The sequence below is a fragment of the Microcebus murinus genome, chromosome 8 (assembly GCF_040939455.1).
Source record: "Microcebus murinus isolate Inina chromosome 8, M.murinus_Inina_mat1.0, whole genome shotgun sequence".
Taxonomy (NCBI): Eukaryota; Metazoa; Chordata; class Mammalia; order Primates; family Cheirogaleidae; genus Microcebus; species Microcebus murinus.
In genome coordinates, this window is record NC_134111.1 from 59012611 (window position 1) to 59033033 (window position 20423).

Genomic DNA, 20423 nt, shown 5'->3' on the forward strand with positions numbered 1-20423 from the left:
AAGTTGGAATGGCTCTTAGGTCCTGCAATAAGTATTTCTTAAAAGTCTAAGGGTAAAGTCACATTGTGGATTTGAATTTCTCTATTTACCCACTAATATGACATATCTTATCTCTTCAATGTCACCTTCAGACCAGAGGTTCCAAAGCTGCAACAGGAGACTTTAATTTGTCTCCCCTTATACTTGTGACAAGTGAAAAAAAATGTACTTAAGGAGAAACATATTTTAAAATGATGAAATTCTGGTTACCTCCCAGCCTGAAATGGCATATTTTTTCTCATTGCACTTCATTCTGAAAGCAGTACTAGGATTAGGAAATGTCACATGGCCCACACCTCTTGAACCCATCTCAGTTTGGCACCTTCAGAAGGAAGGGCTGCTCCTCACTTTTCACCCCGCAGGAGTCATCCTGAGCTCTAAGACATGGCAGAAATTCCAAGCTGTCTGAGTCCCTTGTCATCTACTCACTAATATCCCAGGGTTTGCATTGCTGAATCATTTATTCACCCACTCATTGATTCATTCATATTCAAAGAAGAGGATGGAAAATTTGGAAACATTCACATGAATAATTTCCCAAAATCTCTATTAGGATTTGATTATGATTAGCAATGCAAGTAAAAGAGAAAAAGCTACTAAGGTCAGCTTAGGAGAACATGATAAATGAGGGAAGAACACTCTAATATTATGCTGAAGACTTTTTCTCTAGCTCCTCTTTTTAAAATTTGTTTTGGTTGATTCTTATGGAAAAAGGAATTTTTAAACAAAACTGTTTCTATGGTCCAAATTTTGGAAAACTGATATGTTTTTATTTGTCTCTGGGTATCTTTTTATTCACTGAATTAAAATATTTTTTGAAAAATGTATATTAGGAATAATTCATTAACCCTCAAAAATCCAAAAGATTATCACTTATAATACTTATTACTTATAATAATTCCTTGGGGGTTAAATAGACAATAGGAACTTAGGGAAATGGAAGCTGATGTTTCCAAATTAACAGATTTCAGTTACAAAGACTTTCTTACCATGATACCTGTATGAAGCATTATGTAATGCACAGTTTGAGTGACATCAGCTGCATGAATCAAATTGTGATATGGATTTTTGTACTTGCTGTAACCAACTTCTAAAGCTTCTGCAAAGGCAATTAGGCAAGAAACAGGAATCTGTGGAAAAATAATAATCATGATTATATTTTGATCAAAAGAGTGGCACTATACATGAGCACAATGTTTGGGATGGGACATATTAGTGACTCAGATGTGGGCAGCAGTTTCTTTAAGTACAGATGTGGATTGGTCTTAAAAAAACGCTTCATTAATTTATTAGCTTTCAATCCCAAGAAGGATTGTAACCGACAAGTATTTAACTAAGATAGATGAAATAACAGTCTTGCCCATACTACAGTCTTTAAATGTTTGTATCTTCCAAAGAAGGCTAGTTTTTAAAAGGGTAAAAACTTCCAATTACAATTCATGAAGTCATTTTTCTATCTTTGGTATTAGGGGGTTAAAATAGATGACCACTCTGTACTTTCTAGCTCTAAAAATGCCACGATTCTACATGAAATGATGAAAGTTACAAGCTGCAGACTGCTCAGAAGTCTGGATCAAATCTGTTGCTTGGATGGATCTAAATCAAGTTAATTAGAAGCTCCTTCATTTCAATTTAAGAAAAACTGCCAATAAAGGTTCATTCTGTGTTTCAGGAACATTGGAGATTGATCATATTTCTTTAGGACATAGCCTTGAATCCCTACATGAATGTTCTGTGAATAAACCAGGGTATGCAGGTATCTTGGAGTGAAGCTATACCAGCCTCATGATACCCAGGTGGATCTATAGATATGCCAATGAGTTCTGCAGAATGGCTCTATCATGTGGTGAACTTGTCCCTGTAATTCTGTGACCTGCTAACTAGAAACATTCTAAAATGAATTAATGACTCAATCAATTGAAAATTCACTCAAATGAAAATGCTGCATTTTCATTCTTATTCTAAGAGCATTTTCCACTTTTGTCCCATGTTGCTGACCTTGAAACGGTTGATAAGATCATATCTGGTAAACAGTTCATAAATCATAAACTTTAGACTATGTTCTCCACTTGCTTCATTTAGGGCAAATACATCAAAAGACCATTTATCGATATCCTGTAGAAAAAAGAGTGAATACTTTAGGTGGCAATATCGTATAGTTCTTTCTTTCTATGAAAAAGTATTCAACAGAACAGGCAGCACACATTAAGCAGTTCATATTTCAATTTAGCATGTCAAACTACACTTTTACCAGAATTTGATATGACAGGGCCACTAAGTATCCATGGGTCCACAGCCACAGAAGCGAGGCCATAATTCTTAATATAGCACCAAGATCTTCCCCTTAATCCCAAGGTTATTAAACTGATGTAATAAACTTGATAACACCATAACACTGCCCTTATCTTTAATCTCTCTCCAACTTCCTGTCATAAATTATTTTCCCAGCATGGGCCTCCTTTTAAGGTAGAATTGCTGGTTATATGGGTGATTGCAGTTGAGGGACAGAGAGAAGATAGCCCCAATTTCTCTTCCTCACTCACCCACCTGCTACATTGCTTGAAATTTCACCACAGGACTTTATAATTTGGCTTAAAGTTTTGGTATCTATGCCCTCTTTTAACATGCAAATATCACAAAGAGGCAGAATATACACTACCTTTTATTATTAAAAGATATTTTATTATATACTACTTTTCACTTATTATTACTTTGACCCATTTATACTTTTCTGCAAGGACAGGTGGTGAGAGAAAGAAAGTGGGCCTTTTGATTGAGGAGGAGGATAGTAATTTTGGCATTTCATGCAATTCCCTAGGGAGGCAGGAAGGCCTGTAGGGAAGCAGGAAAGTGCCCCCTAATTGGGAGAAGGGGCAGTGAGCAGATATATTAAAACCATTCCAGCTACCTCATGATTTTGCCTTAAAAACTCTAAAGAGGCACAGTAGGCAGTTCTAAAGATTAAGAGAAACTGCTAGCAAGATGGCCTACTGTTTATACACACACAGCAGGTTTAGTATTGAACAGTAAGTGGGCAACCATAAAGCTATGCACTGATTTTGAATTTGAGTAGGCTCTTTTTAGGATTTTATTCCGTTAACACATTTTTATGGAGGCCAACTCTATGTTCTGTAACATGCTAAAGCTAAACTGAAAATCTGATAAAACATATTCAGTCTCTTTTTTAAAATACTTCCCTTTAAAAATAATAGTAACAGCTTCAAATGCTATTTTTAATCACTTGGAAACAAAGACCAATGAAATATTTTTTGATTTGCTTGTATGCTGTTATTAAATTCCTTGCATTTGGCCCTAATTTGATCCCCAAACACTTGCTTTATCTCTTTGTAAATTAAAAGTCTTTAAAAGTTCTGCTAGAAGGCATTTTACCACCAGGAAATCTCAAAGGAGGCCAACAAATCTTTTATCAAATTCCAAAGCTAACATAGAAGAGTTAGTTCAGAATCTTAGAAGGCTGCTATTTATATTTATTGTTCCAACTAGGGGGTTCTCACTGAGTAAAAGGTTAATTCTCCATTTCTTGGGAATTTTTGTAAACAATGATGATTTACATTTGTAAACTATTGCAGATGCTTGGCTTTTATGTCATCAGAGTGAGAACAAACAAGACAAGGAGGTTTCTCAGAGAATAAGAATTATTTAACTAAAACATTTTTACTTGGTGATACTTTGTCCTGCAACATATGTTTTTACTACACTATATTTTAAAAAAATTATTATATTCTCTCATACTACAGTATTTTGTCACTTGGTTGTTTTTAAGCAAAGATTCTCAAAATAAGCAAAATAAAAATAAGTAATTTTCTTGCCCATGATTGAGGAAATAACAGAGTAGAAAAAATCTCTCAAGAACTGAGGAGTAATTAGTATCCTCTGAGTGTGACATCCCAGTTATATTCTTGTCTTTATTATAAGTTGAATATTCCTTATCTGAAGTGCCTGGGACTAGAAATGTTTTGGATTTCAGATTTTCTTCAAATTTTGGAATATTTGCATTATGTACTTACTGGTTGAAAATTCCTAATTCGAAAATCTGTAATTTGAAATGCTCCAATGAGCATTTTTTTGAGCACCATCTCAGCAGTGCTCCAAAAGTTTCGGATTTTGGAACATTTTGGATCTTGGATTTTCAGATTAGGGGTATTCAATATGTATAGTTTAAGACATATAAATATAAGAAAGCATCCAAGAAAAATGAACTACTTTTTTAAATTAAAAAAAACTTTAAAATTTAATATGCAGCAGAGAAAAGACAAATGCCAAGAAAATGCTTAAAAGAAAAATTTTTTAAAAAGTAATACAAATTTAAAATAGGACAGGAACATAATAAATCAGAAATAAAACACCCCAAGATCTTCTGTTGCCAATATCCTTTAAATTCTTGGTGAATGCAAGAAAACCATCATGAAGCTTTTTTTAGGAGATAAGATTAAATTTCTCCAACGAAATTAGGTGATAGAAAGAAATAAGAAATTTAAAAGGATGAGCCTACAAAATGCCTCTGTAGAAATAACATTTAGGAATGATGCACAAACAAACACACACACACACACACACACACACACACACACAACTAAGCCAGTAACTTTTCTCATTTCAGAATCCCAACTCTAGTTATTTTTAACAATGTAGTACTACAATTGAGTGTTAGAATATGGCAGCTACTGGAGAAGCCAAACATAAGAGAGATGAACTTTTTTCTCTTTCTTCATTTTATCTTATATTTTGCATTTTTTCAGACTTAAAATTGTAAATAATTTTCTTCTATATAAGTTTTGTCTTTTGACAAACTTAGATGTAGACTAAAACATCTTTTGATAATGCATTTAACTCTTCCATAGTAAAGTCATAACAAAATACATACATTTTAATAAGTACTAGTACCAACTCAAAATGGCATTCAAGATCCACCTAAATAAAGTGTGAAGAAAAAAATGTGAAGAAAAAAAGTGTGAAGAAAAAAATCGCACATGTGTGTGCATACACACATGCATATATATCCATTAACATAGTTTGTTAGTGTAAATCAATCATCATTTAAGTCTATAATGCATCATGATTTGGAACACAGTATGTTTTGTTAATGGTTAGAATATTTTTTATATTTCAATATGTAGGTGGCAGTAAAGACCTATTCTCTTCTCCCAACCATTTTAAGTAGATTTTTTTTAAATGACTATTTTATAAAATGAAAATAATTGAAATTATTTCACCTTTAATGTTCCTATGACAGCTGCTGGATATACCAGACCAACCAGGTGAAAGGATTTTCTGTACATCCTAAAAAAAGATAAAAATAAGTGTTTATATAAAAATCATTTACTCAAAGTTTTCAGATATTTCTTAAATATGAGGGAAAAGATTACTTTTGACTTGTTCACCTTTTACCATTATTTACACACTCCCTTTGTAGGAACAATGATGACTATAGCCACAGTTTACTAAGCATCTACAATGTGACAGATGTTAACAGTATTTTATCTACATACAACCACTCTATAATGTTAATATAATTTTAGTTTCTATATCAAGACACCCGTCCCTGAACTTTATCTTATTAAAAGATGGACTGTACTTTGTATATACATCAATAATACTTTCTAACATGCCACCATATCCATGACAGTAGAATATTCTTGCTTTGGTCCATTCATGTACCAATATTTTAGTCTTGAAGCTGAATGTCAAAATATTTCCTTTATAACTTTTTTTAAAAAATAGAGATTATGGGAGGGAATATGTAGTATTATCATAACCTACACAGCTTTTTTTTCAGTTAATAATATTGGGGGAAATCATACTGCCAAAAATTTCTCAGGTTTGTTCAAATCGTCATTCAATATTATTTATGAAAGATTGTTGAGAGAGAAAACAAAGTTCTTTCCATTTCCACAATAGTATCAATAACAAAAGTATTTTTATTAATCAATAATTTGTTTTTTCATCTTCTGATGGGCAATCAAAATGACATAAACCAAATATAAGAACTTCCTCTATGGGTTCATGCTAGAATAGAATCAACACGGTATTTGAAAGCACAAAAATAGTAGTAGGCTTTTATTCGGGACTCTGAAAGATACACGTTTCCTCCACAAAGTCCTGGGAAGAAAGAATTCAACTGATTATTAACCATGTCCCTTCATTCTTATATCAAGTTAGTCCACAACAAGCTGCATTCTTTGGCTATATTGCTATAACTTCTCATCCCCCAAAATGCCTGGACAATACTATATTTTAATTAACTATAGTAATAAATATGGTCAATATAAGAAACAGTCATGTGGAAAATATTCTGTGTCTTTTATAAAACTACTATGGAAGATACTAACCTTTTTGATTCAATGTGCTTTATATTAAGAATTCATGGGACACATTACTTAGTTTCTATGTAAAAGCCATCATTTTTTTAAAGGTAATGAAAGCCAAGTACTTCATTATGTTTTCCTTTTTAATCTTGACTTCTTGGAAGCTCAGAATTAAAATACTGTATTTAATTACTTCTCTAGCCTAGGCTTTCTTTTTTTTTTTTTTTTTTTTTTTTTTTGAGACAGAGTCTCACTTTGTTGCCCAGGCTAGAGTGAGTGCCATGGCGTCAGCCTAGCTCACAGCAACCTCAAACTCCTGGGCTCGAGTGATCCTTCTGCCTCAGCCTCCCAGGTAGCTGGGACTACAGGCATGCGCCACCATGTCCGGCTAATTTTTTTTATATATATATCAGTTGGCCAATTAATTTCTTTCTATTTATAGTAGAGACGGGGTCTCGCTCTTGCTCAGGCTGGTTTTGAACTCCTGACCTTGAGCAATCCGCCCACCTCGGCCTCCCAAGAGCTAGGATTACAGGCGTGAGCCACAGCGCCCGGCCTAGCCTAGGCTTTCTTGATAAAGTATCTTCTCATTTTATTCCAGAGACCTTATTACTTTACTTTCATGCTTCCATTTTATGTTTATTTTCAATAACCAAAAATCATCTTTGAATGTGGGGGACAAGGAATAATAAAAAAAATCCTTATCCTCTATTTCTATTAAAAGATCTCAGAAGAGTTTATAAATAAAAACACTTATATTAATTATTCTATTGAGATAGGTATAATTATGCTAATCTTGCAGAGCAAGGAAACTACTAATCACACTATAAAACTTCTAGAAAATAATTACTGTCAGTGATGCTACTTAGTTCTTTTTTTGAAACAAATAGTTTGTTTCTGTTTTTGTAGTCATTATTAGTAAAATATAAAAGTACAGGGGAAATGGAAGGGTGATGGACAGGGAAAAGAGTCAATATAAAAGTCATTTAGGAATAAGAAATTTTAAAATGTTAAGTAACATTACATCAGTTTGACTTCATGGATCAGGAAAGCAGTATCCCGTAGCAAAGAAAACACATTCTCTGAATCACAAGTTAGATACTCATTAGCTGTCTGACCTTTGGAAAGCTATTTAATGTCACTCACTTGTAAAATGAGAATAATTATAACCTTTCTGTGAAGAGTGAATGATATAAATGCCTAGCATAATATAATAAATATTCAATACGAGATAGTCATTATTATTATTACTGTAACTATTCTCATTACCCTGAAGCCAATACCCTTGGTTCTAACTCTTACATCAGAGCTCCCTGGGCTCAGTGGGAATTCTGGTGCTACTGAGTTTCTTGGACTTAGAGTAGGCTGAGAAATGAATATCAAAGTACTTTCTCATTATATGGAATGTAAAAAGAAACAAAGAGAATTATCCTTCCAAAGAGAGAGAGAAACTTTCTCATTATCACACTTTTCTAATCCTATAATCAGGAATAGAATTCTAGTATAGAAAATTAAGATAAGCCATCCTGGAATCAGAATGAGTGTGGGAGAAACCTTAATACAGTTGCCTCACACTTTAGTAAATAAATGATATATTAGGAGTTAGTGAAAAAGGATAATGAGTTTCCTGGGCTCCTAGAGGAAGTGAAAGTCCTATTGGAAATATGGTGGGTTACTTTAGAAAAGTTTTACAATAATTACAAAATATAATTCAAAAACTTAAAAAAAAATAAAATAAAATAAACCATCCTATGCCAGGCACTGTGCTAGGCAACAGACTATGTAGTGGAGGACAAGGAAAATATAGTTGCTGCTTTCACAGGGTTTATTCCAATGGTTAAAAAGAAATAAAAAAAAGAAAAGAAAAGAAGAAACAATATAGAATAATAGAAGGGATAAGTGCTATGAGACAAACCACTGGCTGGGGGCAGCAGTAGTGAGGAACAGTGTATAGAGTGATCAAAGAAGGCCTCTGGAAAGGTAAAAAAGGGCCAGCCATGTTGAAGGGTGGAGGGAATCATTTCTGACAGAGAGAATAGTAGGATCAATAGCTCCAAGGCAGGACAGTTTAGAAATGTTCTTGGAATTGAAGTCAGGTTGGTATATCCAGTCAAGGATGAAGGTAGAATCAGATGAGGTTAGAAAGAAAAAGAGGCCCTTACCAAGCAAGGCCTGATTACCAGGTGAAATGGGAAACCATGAGATGGTTTGCAGCTTAAGAGTGATAGGAACAAATTTGTGTTTTCAAACATCACTGCAGAATGACTTGCTGGGAGAGGGTGCGTGAGGAGGAGAGGAGCCAGTTAGAAAGCCACTGTCATATTTCTGATGCCAGATAGATGATGGGGTCTTAGACTAGGATTGTAGGAGGAGATGAGGAAGTGGGTATAATCAGGATACTTTGGGGTAAGTAATCGCCAGGACTTGCTAAGGTACTGAATCTCAGGAGGGGATGCTTGAGGGAGGAAGCAACAAGACTTCAAAAAGCCTTTAGCTTTCAGGTTTGAAGATGACTATTTTCGAAAATTCACAATAAACATGTCCTGCTATTTTTAAGCATTTACTAATGGGGATTCAACAGTGATAAAAGAAATATTTCATTTCCATGTGTCCTTAGTACTTTGATTTCTTCAAGGCTGCTTATTAACTTAGTTATCTTATGTACATTTAGATATTTTACTAGGCTATTAAATAAAATTTGGTTTGTATAGTATATGAAAAAATGGATATTCAGCATGTCAATATATTTTATAGAATGCTTCTTAACCTTATTTTGAGTAGAAATGGAAATTCAGTTGATTTGCTTCCACAGTTTACTTTTTTTTCCAGGTTGCCAAGTACTTCAATTTCTTTTAAACAAAAAAGACAAAATATACATTCATTTAGCAAATCAAACATACTGTCATGCTGTATCTGTGATTCCCTCACTGCCTTTCTGAAATACGATTTAGATATTTTTATTAGATGCTATAGAAAAATCAATAACTGTCACAGTTGCCTAAGTTGTTTTAATAAATAGTAATACAGTTCTAGAAATTCTTTCTCTTCTTCCTCCTTGCCTCACACTTCTGGTCCCAGCTGGTAGACTTGGGACATGTTTATGCTCTTAGGGGGATGGTGTCACATCACCTAATTAATCAGATCATTTATTATGAGGATTTCTAAAATCTAAGCCAATTAGATATGGTTAAGAAATAATACAGAAGAATTTGAAAATCACTCAGTGGATGCTATTTTGGGTGAAACAGGCACAAGCCAAGATATGAGGAGCTTTATGTGGTGTGGTTATAATACATCTTTAAATTGCGTAGTATATTTCTTGCAACACATTCTCACTTTTAGAAACCCAAGTGTGCTTCCCATTGTTCCTTTAGCAGACAGCAATTAAAGTTTGTAATGCTTATTAGAGGTCATGCCCAGAGATATCAGAAGATAAAAAGTAATGTGGTCTTTTTCAAATTTAATTTTAAGTATAGCAAATACATTTTTTCTGTTCCTCAATTTTATTATTTTCAAAATATCAAAATAATATTTTATATATAATTTAATATACTTTTTTAATCTATAGGATTTCTGATAAATACTTTTCAATTTTGTCATATATAACATGTTTTGGGTGAGTCTTTTTGTAGTTTTAGTTCTGAAACATCTTGTTTCCTAAGCACAAGAATAAGCTGTGTTCTTAAGGGTTAAGAGAATATAAAATTGGGTCATATTAACATGTGCTTCATTCATATTGGAAACTCTGGTGATTTGAATCCATGTTTCTAGGGGCAATCAAATACCCCTTGCTTCAGTAATAGAAATGTTAAAAAAAAAAAAAAAAAAAAAAAAAAAAACTCCTCAAAAGTGGACATGAGAGAGATTTTTTTCCCATGATGGAAAGATGGGAAGAGAATGATCTTTCGCCTTTAAGGCAGCCTGCTTGCTTTTTATATGTAGATTGTTATCCAGTATGGAATATATTTTATGAGATATTACATTTTGTTTAGGTAAAATTAGTTGTATAACATACAAATATGTTCGAATTGATTTTAAACAGTTATTCACGATGATTCATTTGAGGAGAATGATCATTCAAAAGTCTTTGCTTTTAATATTCATATCAACTTAAAATAAATAAAAAGAATAGATCCAGGGCAAGGTAGTTTTGTTACAGGTAAGTTCATCATAAAGTCCTAAATTTGTTCATTCTAGTAAAGACTGTGGGTTTCCCCAATATGTAAAATATAGGACTCTCATAAATTTAATATTGTGAATACATTTGCTGCCTTTCAAATTTTATTGTCTTGAGGTACCAATGATTTCACTTACCTTTCTACAAAAATTCCAGCTTGAACAGCATGTACAATGCTCCGAAATTTTGGTTTTTCCTCGGGTTTCTTTTTTGTCATCCCCATTTTCCGTGTAAAGGTAGAAGCCAACCAGTCTCGAACTTCCGATGGGACTGCATCGGACTGAATGTCACAGAGCTCATCATCCGTATCCAGCAGCCTTCTACAAAAATTTATGCAGATTAAACATTAGAAAAAAGTGAAGGCAAACTAATAATAAAATATAAGCATTGAAATGGAATTTAAAAGATAGCAAATTACTCCCTTGTTATCCCTTAATAAGAGCTATTTAAAGAAAGAAAAAAAATTGTTAACATTTGTAAAGCTCTTAATTTCTCAAATTGACCATCTTTTGAAGGCAAGAACTAATAGACTTAAGCATTTGCAGCTTTCAGTACAATGATACCAGTCTAGAGGTATCAATTGTTAGTATCATTAATATATTATTCTAATAATGAATAAAACTAAGAAAAGATGTGGAAGAGAATCCATAAACACACATCTGCTACTAAAGGAAGCAATGGAAGTAGAAGGGCAAAAGAGAAATTGAATCTATAATAGCTGTCACATATTTAATAATATTATATACATAATATGAATAGTACATTCTATTTGAATGAGGCTTTGGAATTTACAAAAGTCATTCACAGGTGCTATTTTATTGGATAAATATTTCTAGATTTTAGGAAAATAATAATTTAAGTACTCTAAAGGATAATCATTCTGATATTAACATTGAAGATTTAAAAAGTTAAAAGATGAAAACACTTGAAAATAAATGGATTATTTCAAAAGCTCATTGCAGGTGACGGAGACTGTTTAAGTGGAAGAGACATTTCCAGTTCAGAGAAAGTGCTGTTTTGAGGGTAGAGAGCTGATGGGTTTAGAACTGCTGGACAAGAAAATCAACCCAAGAGTGAGGCGGTGAACAGGAACTGGAACCACTATCATATTCCTGTAAAAACCCAAGGTAGACTGGACTGACCAGTATAACAGCAGCCATTAAAGCAGGAAAGGAAACGTCCTGATTTTAAGGCCGCTCATCTTCAGTAATCAAGAATTTCCTAAAGATCTGAACTGGTAAGATCCTGTGAAAGGCTCCCCACCAAATACAAAAATGGCTTTCCAGAGCTGTCAAACTTTGCCTCCAGGAAGAACACAGGCCAGGTCTGCCTGTCATTTGCTAGTCAGAGCTCTTTTTGGCATACTTTAGCTTTGACCTGTGGGTTTCATTTGCTTTGGTAAGTCTCTTTGCACAGAATGAGGCCTAAGGATTATGAGCCAATGGAGGGAAGGTAGCCAGAGGTAGCTTCCCATGCTAAAGCCTCAGGGACAAGTCACAGGCCATCTCAAGAAGGCAGGAACCAAACAAAATGGCAAAAAAACAGGAGGCCCACCCAAAGCACCCAATAAGACCAAGGCCAAAGAGAGGCTCAAAAGATAATATGCAGAAGAGTAAATCTTAATGTTCCTTTAAAATTTAAAGTTTAAATGACCTCCCATATGTTCTGTTGTTTTTTTATAAACATGTAGAAGACAGCCATTTATAAATATTTATTTTTCGTGGTAATAAGCATGAATGCATTTATGAGATAACTTATAAAAAATAAACATAAATGCTGGAGTTACAAAGCTAAATGTATACATATGAAGATCAAGAAGATTTACAGATTTGGATGTTAATACTGATTAATACTTACTGTATACTAGTTTTAACTTTCTTTGGGGTCTTAGATTCTGATACTTTTGGTTTACCCTTACAACACTGAAATAGAAAATTAAAGCATAATATATTTTTTTCCTTTTTGTCCATTTTAAATTAGATTCCTTAGCCCATTTCAGCAAGTTACTAAACTACATGTCTTGAAAATTTCACTACTTTAAAGATGATGCCATATCTATTATTCTTATGCAGTGATCAAATAAAACTACAGAGCAGGACAGTTGGAATAGGAATCATTGTGGTGTAATCCTGTGATGTCACCATGCTCCAAGTATTCCACTGCTGCCTTGTTTTATCAGCAAATCTGAGTAGAATGACCGACATGCTATAATGGTTGCCAACTCCTCCTCAGCAAATTTGATGCTGATGACTTAGGGCATATGTCCTAAACTCATAAATTATCCAAGACAGATCATCAAACATGACAAAATCAGCACACGGAAATGATAGTTCACATACAGGTATGGTACCCAGGAGACTAGTAATCCTTAGCCATGATGTATGGTGTCATTTACTGAGAAGGAAAGAGCCTATAATCTCAGTGGGAAACAATGATATGGATTAATTAGTGGATAGGAATAAAGGAAGAGAGTGTGTAAAGAGAAAAGCATGAAATATGCTATTGTATAACTTAAAAAGGGAATCTTGAAAAAGCAACAAATATTTCTGTGATGTTTAATTTTATGTGTCAACTTGGCTAGGCTATGGTGCCCAGTTGTTTGGTCAAACACCAGTCTACTTTCTTTGTTGTGAAAGTATTTTTTAGATGTGATTAACATTTAAATCAATAGACTTTGAGTAAAGCAGATTACTCTCCAAAATGTGGGTGGGCTTCATCAGATCAGTTGAAGGCCTTAAGAAAAGAGGTCTCCCAAAGAGGAAGGAATTCTGCTTCTAGACTGCATTTGGACTCCAGATTGAGATATTGACTTCTGCCAGAATTTTCAGCCTGCCAGTCTGCCTTGCAAATTTCAGACTTGCCAGCCCCAATAATCACACAAGCCAATTCCTTAAAATAAATCTCTCTCTCTCTCTCTCTCTCAATTTCTGTGTGTGTGTGTGTGTCCTATTGGTTTGGACAAGAAAGAATATTTCCACTCACTTATGAACACTCTGTGCTAACTACCAGTATGGGTTATAAATAAGATAGAAGATAAAAGCTCAGCTTTCTATTAATATTTATTTAATAGAGCATATCAATTCTATTTCTGGTACAAAAATTTTATTTGCAATTGACTAAACACCATACTATGTAGACATTGCAAAATTGTCAACTTATGGAGTGATTACAAATTGAAAAAGTTAGAATGGTGCCTTCTTATATAGAATTTATATCCTAAAAGACAGAGACTAAAAAGAAATAGGGAGGGTGATATAATGAAATTAATTATGACAGGAAACACTACTTTAGATAAGATAGCCAGGGAGTTAAGACCTGAGGAATAAGAATGAATTAGATATAGGAAAGGCTGGGGGAAGGACATTCCAGACAGAGAAGAGCAAGTGCAAAGGCCCTGAGGTAGGATCAGTATTGATGTGTTTGAGGAACAGAAAGGAGGTCAAATGTGGGTGGAGTATCCTGAGAGAGAGGGATAGGGAGTCGATACAGGAGACAAACATAGGTAAAAGTCAGCTACTATCAGGCCTTAGAAGGATTTTGTCATTTTTGCAATGGAAAGTCATTGAAATGTTTTTAATTGACGTGTGATATGATTTATGTTTCTAAAAGGCCACTCTGTGTGCTGTGAGAAGAATAGAATAAATTGTAAAAATGAGGTTTTGAGCTCAATTAAGAGCCTTAACTGAGCACAGTTGCAAAATGCTCTTTTATCCTAGAAGTTCAATGTTCTCTAAGCCTTAATTGGTATTGAGTTGGGCATCATTTTTCCTGTACACATCATGCCCTTTTAATGTATGGGTCAAAGCATTGGTGGGATTTTACTCACGTTTTCTCAGATAATAACTACTATTTTTTCTGTTCCATTTGTTTGGTTCTCTTCTTCAAGGAAACAGATTATGACCATCAGGGGTCTCTTTTATCCAGTTTCCATATCTATTGTTTTTAACAAACAGTCTTTGTCCTTATCCTGTTTTATTAACTTTTTTCCTTTTTTATATGTATGTTTTCAGTAATGTCTCTTTTAAAATTTGAGGCTTTGAGTGTGGCTTTCTCCCCTGGATGGTCTCGTCTTCCTCCTCCATTTGCTTACTGAGTTATGTGTACCTATTTTTCACCTCCTTCTATTATCATATGATTTCTCTCTTAAGCCATTGTGTGTTTGTATTAAATTTTTTAATTTTTTTCTACAGAAGTGACAATTTTTAAATTCTTGACTTTACAGGACGAGCTCATAGATTTGCACATTCCTGTGGCATGGGTTCTTTGTCATGTGTTTTTCCCTATCCCTTTCCACCTTTATTCTTGTGGTATTTTTGTATGGATTCTGTGATGGTTCCTTTTTGGGCTCATCCTTATATGAGGGAACTTCTTTCTGGATAGGAAGGCTGAAGGGAAGGACCAAGAGAATGTGTGTGGCAGACAAGAAGTAAATCTGGGCAGGTGTCTGGATGTGTCTCCGTGTGTCCAAGAACTGGCTTAAATTTCCCTTCTTTTTAGCTGACAGAAATACATAGCTATGGGTCTATTTCTCAAAGATTCTTCTCTGCTCTGCAGCACAGTTGTAAAAGTGGCCTATGAGGACCTTCATCCGCCTGTGAATCCATCTCTGCTACTCCAGAGTGTTAGATGGAGGAAGCCTCCACAGCCAGGCGACATACCTTGACCTTTTTGTTATGGGCAAGGAGTTTCTGTTTTTTCCTTTTAGAATGAGTGTCCTTTTCTAGAGAAGTCTGAATTCTGCTCTCCCTGCCTGAGATCCACAATCTTGGGCACCTTCTTCATTTAAAAAAAAAAAAATCAATAGTTTTTTTTAGAGCAATTTTATGCTTACAGAAAAATTGAATGGATAGTACAGAAAGTTTGCATACATCTCCATCTCTACCTCTACCTGCAGTTTCCCCCATTGTCCATGACTTATATTACTATGGTGTATTTATTTCAATTGATGAGCCAATATTGATACATGATTATTAATTAAAGTCCATAGTTTACATTAGCAATCACTTGTTATGTTGTATATTCTGTGGATTTTGAGCAATGTATAATGACATGTATCCACCACTACAGTATCAGACAGAGTAGTTCCACTGCCCTAAAAACTCCCTGTGCTTCACCTACTCATCCGTTCTACCTTCCCTACTTCCCAGTCCCTGGCAACCATTGATCTTTTTATTGTCTCCATAGTTCTGCCTTTTCCAGACTGTCATATACTTGGAATCACACAGTAAAAGGCTATACCTTTTTAGATTGGCTTATTTCACTTGATAATATGCATTTAAGTTTTCTCCATCTCCTTCCATGGATTAATAGCTCATTTCTTTTTATTGTCTATGCATTCTACTGTTGAAAGACATCTTGGTTTCTCCCAAGATTTGGCAATTATGAATAAAGCACATTCGTGTGCAGGTTTTTCCAACACATTTCAGTAAATGCCAAGAAACACAATGGCCAGATGGTAATAAGAGTGTGCTTAGTTTTGTAAAAAACTGCCAAATTATTGTCCAAAGTGACTGCACCATTTTGCATCACCACTAGCAATGAATGAGTGAGAGGCCAGGCCACCACCATCTCCTGCCTGGCTGACTGCAGTGCCTCCTAACTGGTCTCCCAGCTCTTGCTCCTGTGCCTGTCAGTCTCTTCTTCCCTCTGTAGCCTGAAAGTCTCTTTTAAAGTGTAAGTCAGACATGTCAATGCCTAATTCATAAAGCCCCACACATAAGTCATCCCAAGCTAAGTCTCCAACTTCCCCTCTTAACCAGTACCCTTTATTCATTTTGCTGTAGCGGCACTGGCCTTCTTGCTATACTCAAAGCTGCCAAGCTTGCTTCTTCTTCAGGGTCTGTGCACTTGCTGCCCCCTGCTTAGAATCTCTTACTCAAGATATTTGGGTGGATCTTTTCCTCACTGCATGTAAGTAGAGAGGGCTTCCCTGCATCCCCCACCAAGTATGAGCACTCTTACTCTTTTTTTCTTCCTGCCATAGTCTTGCTCTTAGCACTTAGCACTTACCACTGCTTGATGTCATACCATATGTTTACTAGCTTGTTTATTCACTTTATTCTTACAGTTTAGCTACCTGGACTGTAAAGACCTTGAGAGCAGAGGGTTGCTCTGTTTTTGTGCACTGCAGCACCTAAAATTGTGGAATGGCACAGAGTAGGGGATCAATATATATTCACTGAATGAGTAGAAAATGTCTAGAAATATTTACACTAAACTATTATAACTGACTACCTTTAGGGAGTGGAGTGAGGAGGGAAATGGCAGAAGAAGTTTTAGTCTAGAATCCTGTATTATTTGATTGATAAGCAGCATCAGGTTGGAGGTAAATGCACTCATCTCCTTCATTGCTTTTAGGTTAATTTTCCCTTGAATAATCACTTTGCATATTTTTGAAACAAAGTATGAAGAAACAAGTATTTTTGGTGTGGAAAAGACATTAAACATTTTTTATAGCATTTTCAATAGAGTCACAAGAAAGAAAATTTTAAAAAATTGTATATACTGTTTCCATGCCTGTAGCCAACTCAGCATGTCTGTTAAATAGCAATTATTTTATGCTCATTTATCAAGTAGAGAATGATAAGAATTCCTAATGAAGACATAAACAACTTGTAGCAGGTTCATTTATTATTCCAGTTTAAAGAGAAGACAGAAGGATAAAACCTAAATTTAAATAATTTAAAAAATAAACTAATAAACCTAATGGCCCATACTTATCCCTACGCCTCTCCATCTCTTCTTTCCTATTCATTTTCCCTTTCCCAAGCACCTGCCTTAGATTCTGTGTCTTCCTCTCTTGGAGCACAAGAGGCTCCTCTAGTATCATTTGACCCTGCTAGGCAGGGCAGGACACAAACTATGATATAATGTGGAATGATAATCCAGAACTTTTCATAGAGAATTATCATAAACAATCTTCTTATACATATATTTAAGATATGAAAATATCTGAATACTTATACAAGATTATGTCACATGTAAAACATATAAGACTACATTTTGTCCTCATTTCATTTTTGAAAACTTTTGGGCAAGTAGGATTATAAAATGGGATCTCAAATATTATAATTAATTTTGCTTTACAAACATCCAATAGCTTGATTGCTCTTCATGCTCATGTTAGGGGGCAGAGTGGGCATAATTGTTGACACAGTGAATGTCCTTATAAAATGAAGACTTACAACATGAAAGAATAATCATTGGTGCATTTTCTTAGGAATTCTTAAAATACACTAGACAGAAAAGAAATGATAAGGAGTATCTGTGTAAAATGTTATCACTGTTGAACTCTGAACATGCTTCCACTGGTGTTTAGTATGATTTTTTTTAGTCCCGATGGAGTCAATAAAGCATAAAGTGAGGGGTTCCTAAACCCTGGCTGGGTGCTCTTGGGGGCTGGAGAGCTGTGAAAACTGACCCAATCTGCAATCAACTGATCCTTGAGAGCTATTTATACTCCAAATTTTCTCTTGAAATTAGATACACAACTCCCAAAGGGCTTATATTTTGAACTAGAAGGTTTGTAGGGAAGGGAAGTAAAGAAGGAGGCGGCCACGGAAGAAGAGGTCATGGGATTCTGACTCTTACAATGGTATTTTAGTGAAAATATTTCTGTCCACAGTGGACTCTTGGAAAATGGTTATACCCATGTACCCGCATAGTAATTTCCAGGCAAATGGTGCCTATAATTACACCTCCTAAGTATTAAAATTCAAGTGCTGAATGCAATTAGGAGAAACTGGTTTCTCAAGAGCGAAATTTTCTTTGCCTGTTTTACTATTCTTATAAAGGGCATTTTTCACCAAACAACTAATTCATTCAGTTCTGCCCCCTAACATTTGATGGGCCCAGGGCAGGAGCACATTTCTTCCAAATAACATATAACTAAATATTTTAAAGTTGTATATCAGGTGAACAAACTGTTATATATGTTCTATCCTTCTACCTCTTAATAAGTTTCATAAAATGCTGACAAGTTGGGTTCGAATTAAGAATTCTCAACTCCCAGGATGGCAGGGCTGGGCCAGCTGGCTGCAGCTTCCCCGACACCCACCTACTGCTCAGGCCTTCACTGTACAGGCCTCACCCAGAAGCAGGGGGACACTGTTGCCCCCAAGTATAATCTTCATCAACCAGCCTAGCCTTGAAAGTAGCTGCTTCTTGGCCATTCTTTGGAGTGAAAGTGAACGAACACCAATGGTGTCCTGGGCCCCTTTGAGAGGAAAGACCTAGGAATGATACCCATTAAGACTTAGGAGACAGGCTTGCAGACCTTTGGGTAGAGCATTATGGAATCTTGGTGCCCAAACCATGGTAGAGGAACACACTGGGCATCAGGGCAGAGAACTCCAGGGTCCTGGAATCTGGAAGAGGAAGAAGGCCAGGGGCTCCAGGTTCTTCTTGGTCTTGGAGACCTATCATCCCATGGGGAGGGGCACCAACTAAAAGGGCCTTTGTTGGGCACCTTGAGGTGGGGGTTAGTGTCCAAGGTAGAGGTTTTGGGTTTCACTGACCTGGGGCTAAGGGTGGAATTGAACTCATATGTTGCAAGCATCTTCCAACTGAAGGCCTTCCAGGACATCTGGGGGAATTAGGAGAGGTTGATCTTTCTGTAGTATGGATATTCTTTTGGGGTAAGTGGTTTCCTCATAGGAGAGTCCATTAGTGATATTTCTTAGATTAACATGTCTGTATTCTGAGCTGCCTGGACCCTTCCCCCAAACCTAACCCACCACACAAAAAGCAAAAACAAAACAAAACTCTAAAGGTGGTACCAATTTTTCACTCAGGCTTCAGAACTATGTGAAGATAGATATGGATGATAATTCCAGCTAACTTTATTGCTTTCTTACTATAAATCAGGCAAGGAGACAAGCTTTAGCTCACTTAATCCTCACTATACCATGATGAGGAAGATCTAATTATTATTATTATCTCTATTTTACTGATAAATAGATTGAGGCACAGACATCTTGAGTGATTTGCTCAAAGTCATACAACCGGGAGGGACCATGCCAGAGTTTGACTCACGTCTGATGGTTTCAGAGAGAGTTCTTAACTGCTGAGTTATCCTCCATCTCAAATGCATGTTTTATTACTAAAAATGTGCAAATTACCTTCACATTTGATCAATAATGTCAGTAATCATTATGCTCTATCCCATCTCTGCCTTGAAATTTAGAGTTAAAAACAATTTATCTGAAAAACTTTTGAAGCTGGGTGCAGTGGTACAAGCCTGTAATCACAGCTACTCAGGACTCCGAGGCGGGAGGATTGCTTGAGCCCAGGAGTTCAGGACCAGCCTGGGCAACATAGCAAGACCCTGTCTCTTAAAAGAGGAAAAAAAAAAATCTTAAAGGAGTTTGGTCCACCAGGGAGTTTTTGGTTAAAAGAAGCTTAAATTTATTTTCCAAAGCTGATATGTTGAATCATTTTCTCACAGAGAAATATATATGGATGGCAAAATTCAGGGTACTTTGAAGTATAATAAATTAAATGTCAGGATGCAAAAAGGTAATATATTTGAAATGCCATAGCTACTTGTCAGTAACCTACTTCCTGAATGCTAAATACATTTAAATTATTTCTTTCAGGCCACCACTGAGAAGCATGTTTATTTATTTATTATTTATTGTCTATCTTGTTCCAAAAAGGATTTTAAATGGCAGGCTCACAAATATTTATCTCAATGGCTTTTTTTAAAGCAGTTTCCTTTTTCTATCAACCTGATAGCTTTGTTTAATGTTCCCTATGATTTTGTTAGTCTCTTTTTTTAAACTGTGAGATGACCATTGTATATGAGTGACTATGAAGACTGAACATGTGAGTGGAGAAGTTAGTTATGTTGACCTTAGCTCAATTCCCAAGAGGCAAATCTT

At 35.3% G+C, this 20423-nt stretch overlaps 1 protein-coding gene and 1 long non-coding RNA gene across 7 annotated transcripts in view; one reads left to right on the forward strand and one right to left on the reverse strand.

Annotated features, from left to right (window-relative positions):
• PDE1A (phosphodiesterase 1A) overlaps positions 1 to 20423 on the reverse strand; it is a 315490-nt gene that overhangs the window by 66087 nt on the left and 228980 nt on the right. For all 5 annotated transcript variants that reach the window (XM_012785792.3, XM_012785793.3, XM_012785794.3 and 2 more), the window contains 4 exons: positions 10680 to 10862; positions 5274 to 5340; positions 2038 to 2154; positions 1029 to 1169 (listed from right to left, as the gene is read on the reverse strand). In XM_012785792.3, the coding sequence (XP_012641246.2) occupies positions 1029 to 1169; positions 2038 to 2154; positions 5274 to 5340; positions 10680 to 10862 (508 nt within the window). The remainder of the gene's footprint in view (positions 1 to 1028; positions 1170 to 2037; positions 2155 to 5273; positions 5341 to 10679; positions 10863 to 20423) is intronic.
• The window catches only part of LOC142872366 (uncharacterized), a 68465-nt gene continuing 60838 nt past the window's right edge, over positions 12797 to 20423 (forward strand). For both annotated transcript variants that reach the window (XR_012920586.1, XR_012920585.1), the window contains exon 1: positions 12797 to 12883. This is a non-coding gene — a long non-coding RNA (uncharacterized LOC142872366). The remainder of the gene's footprint in view (positions 12884 to 20423) is intronic.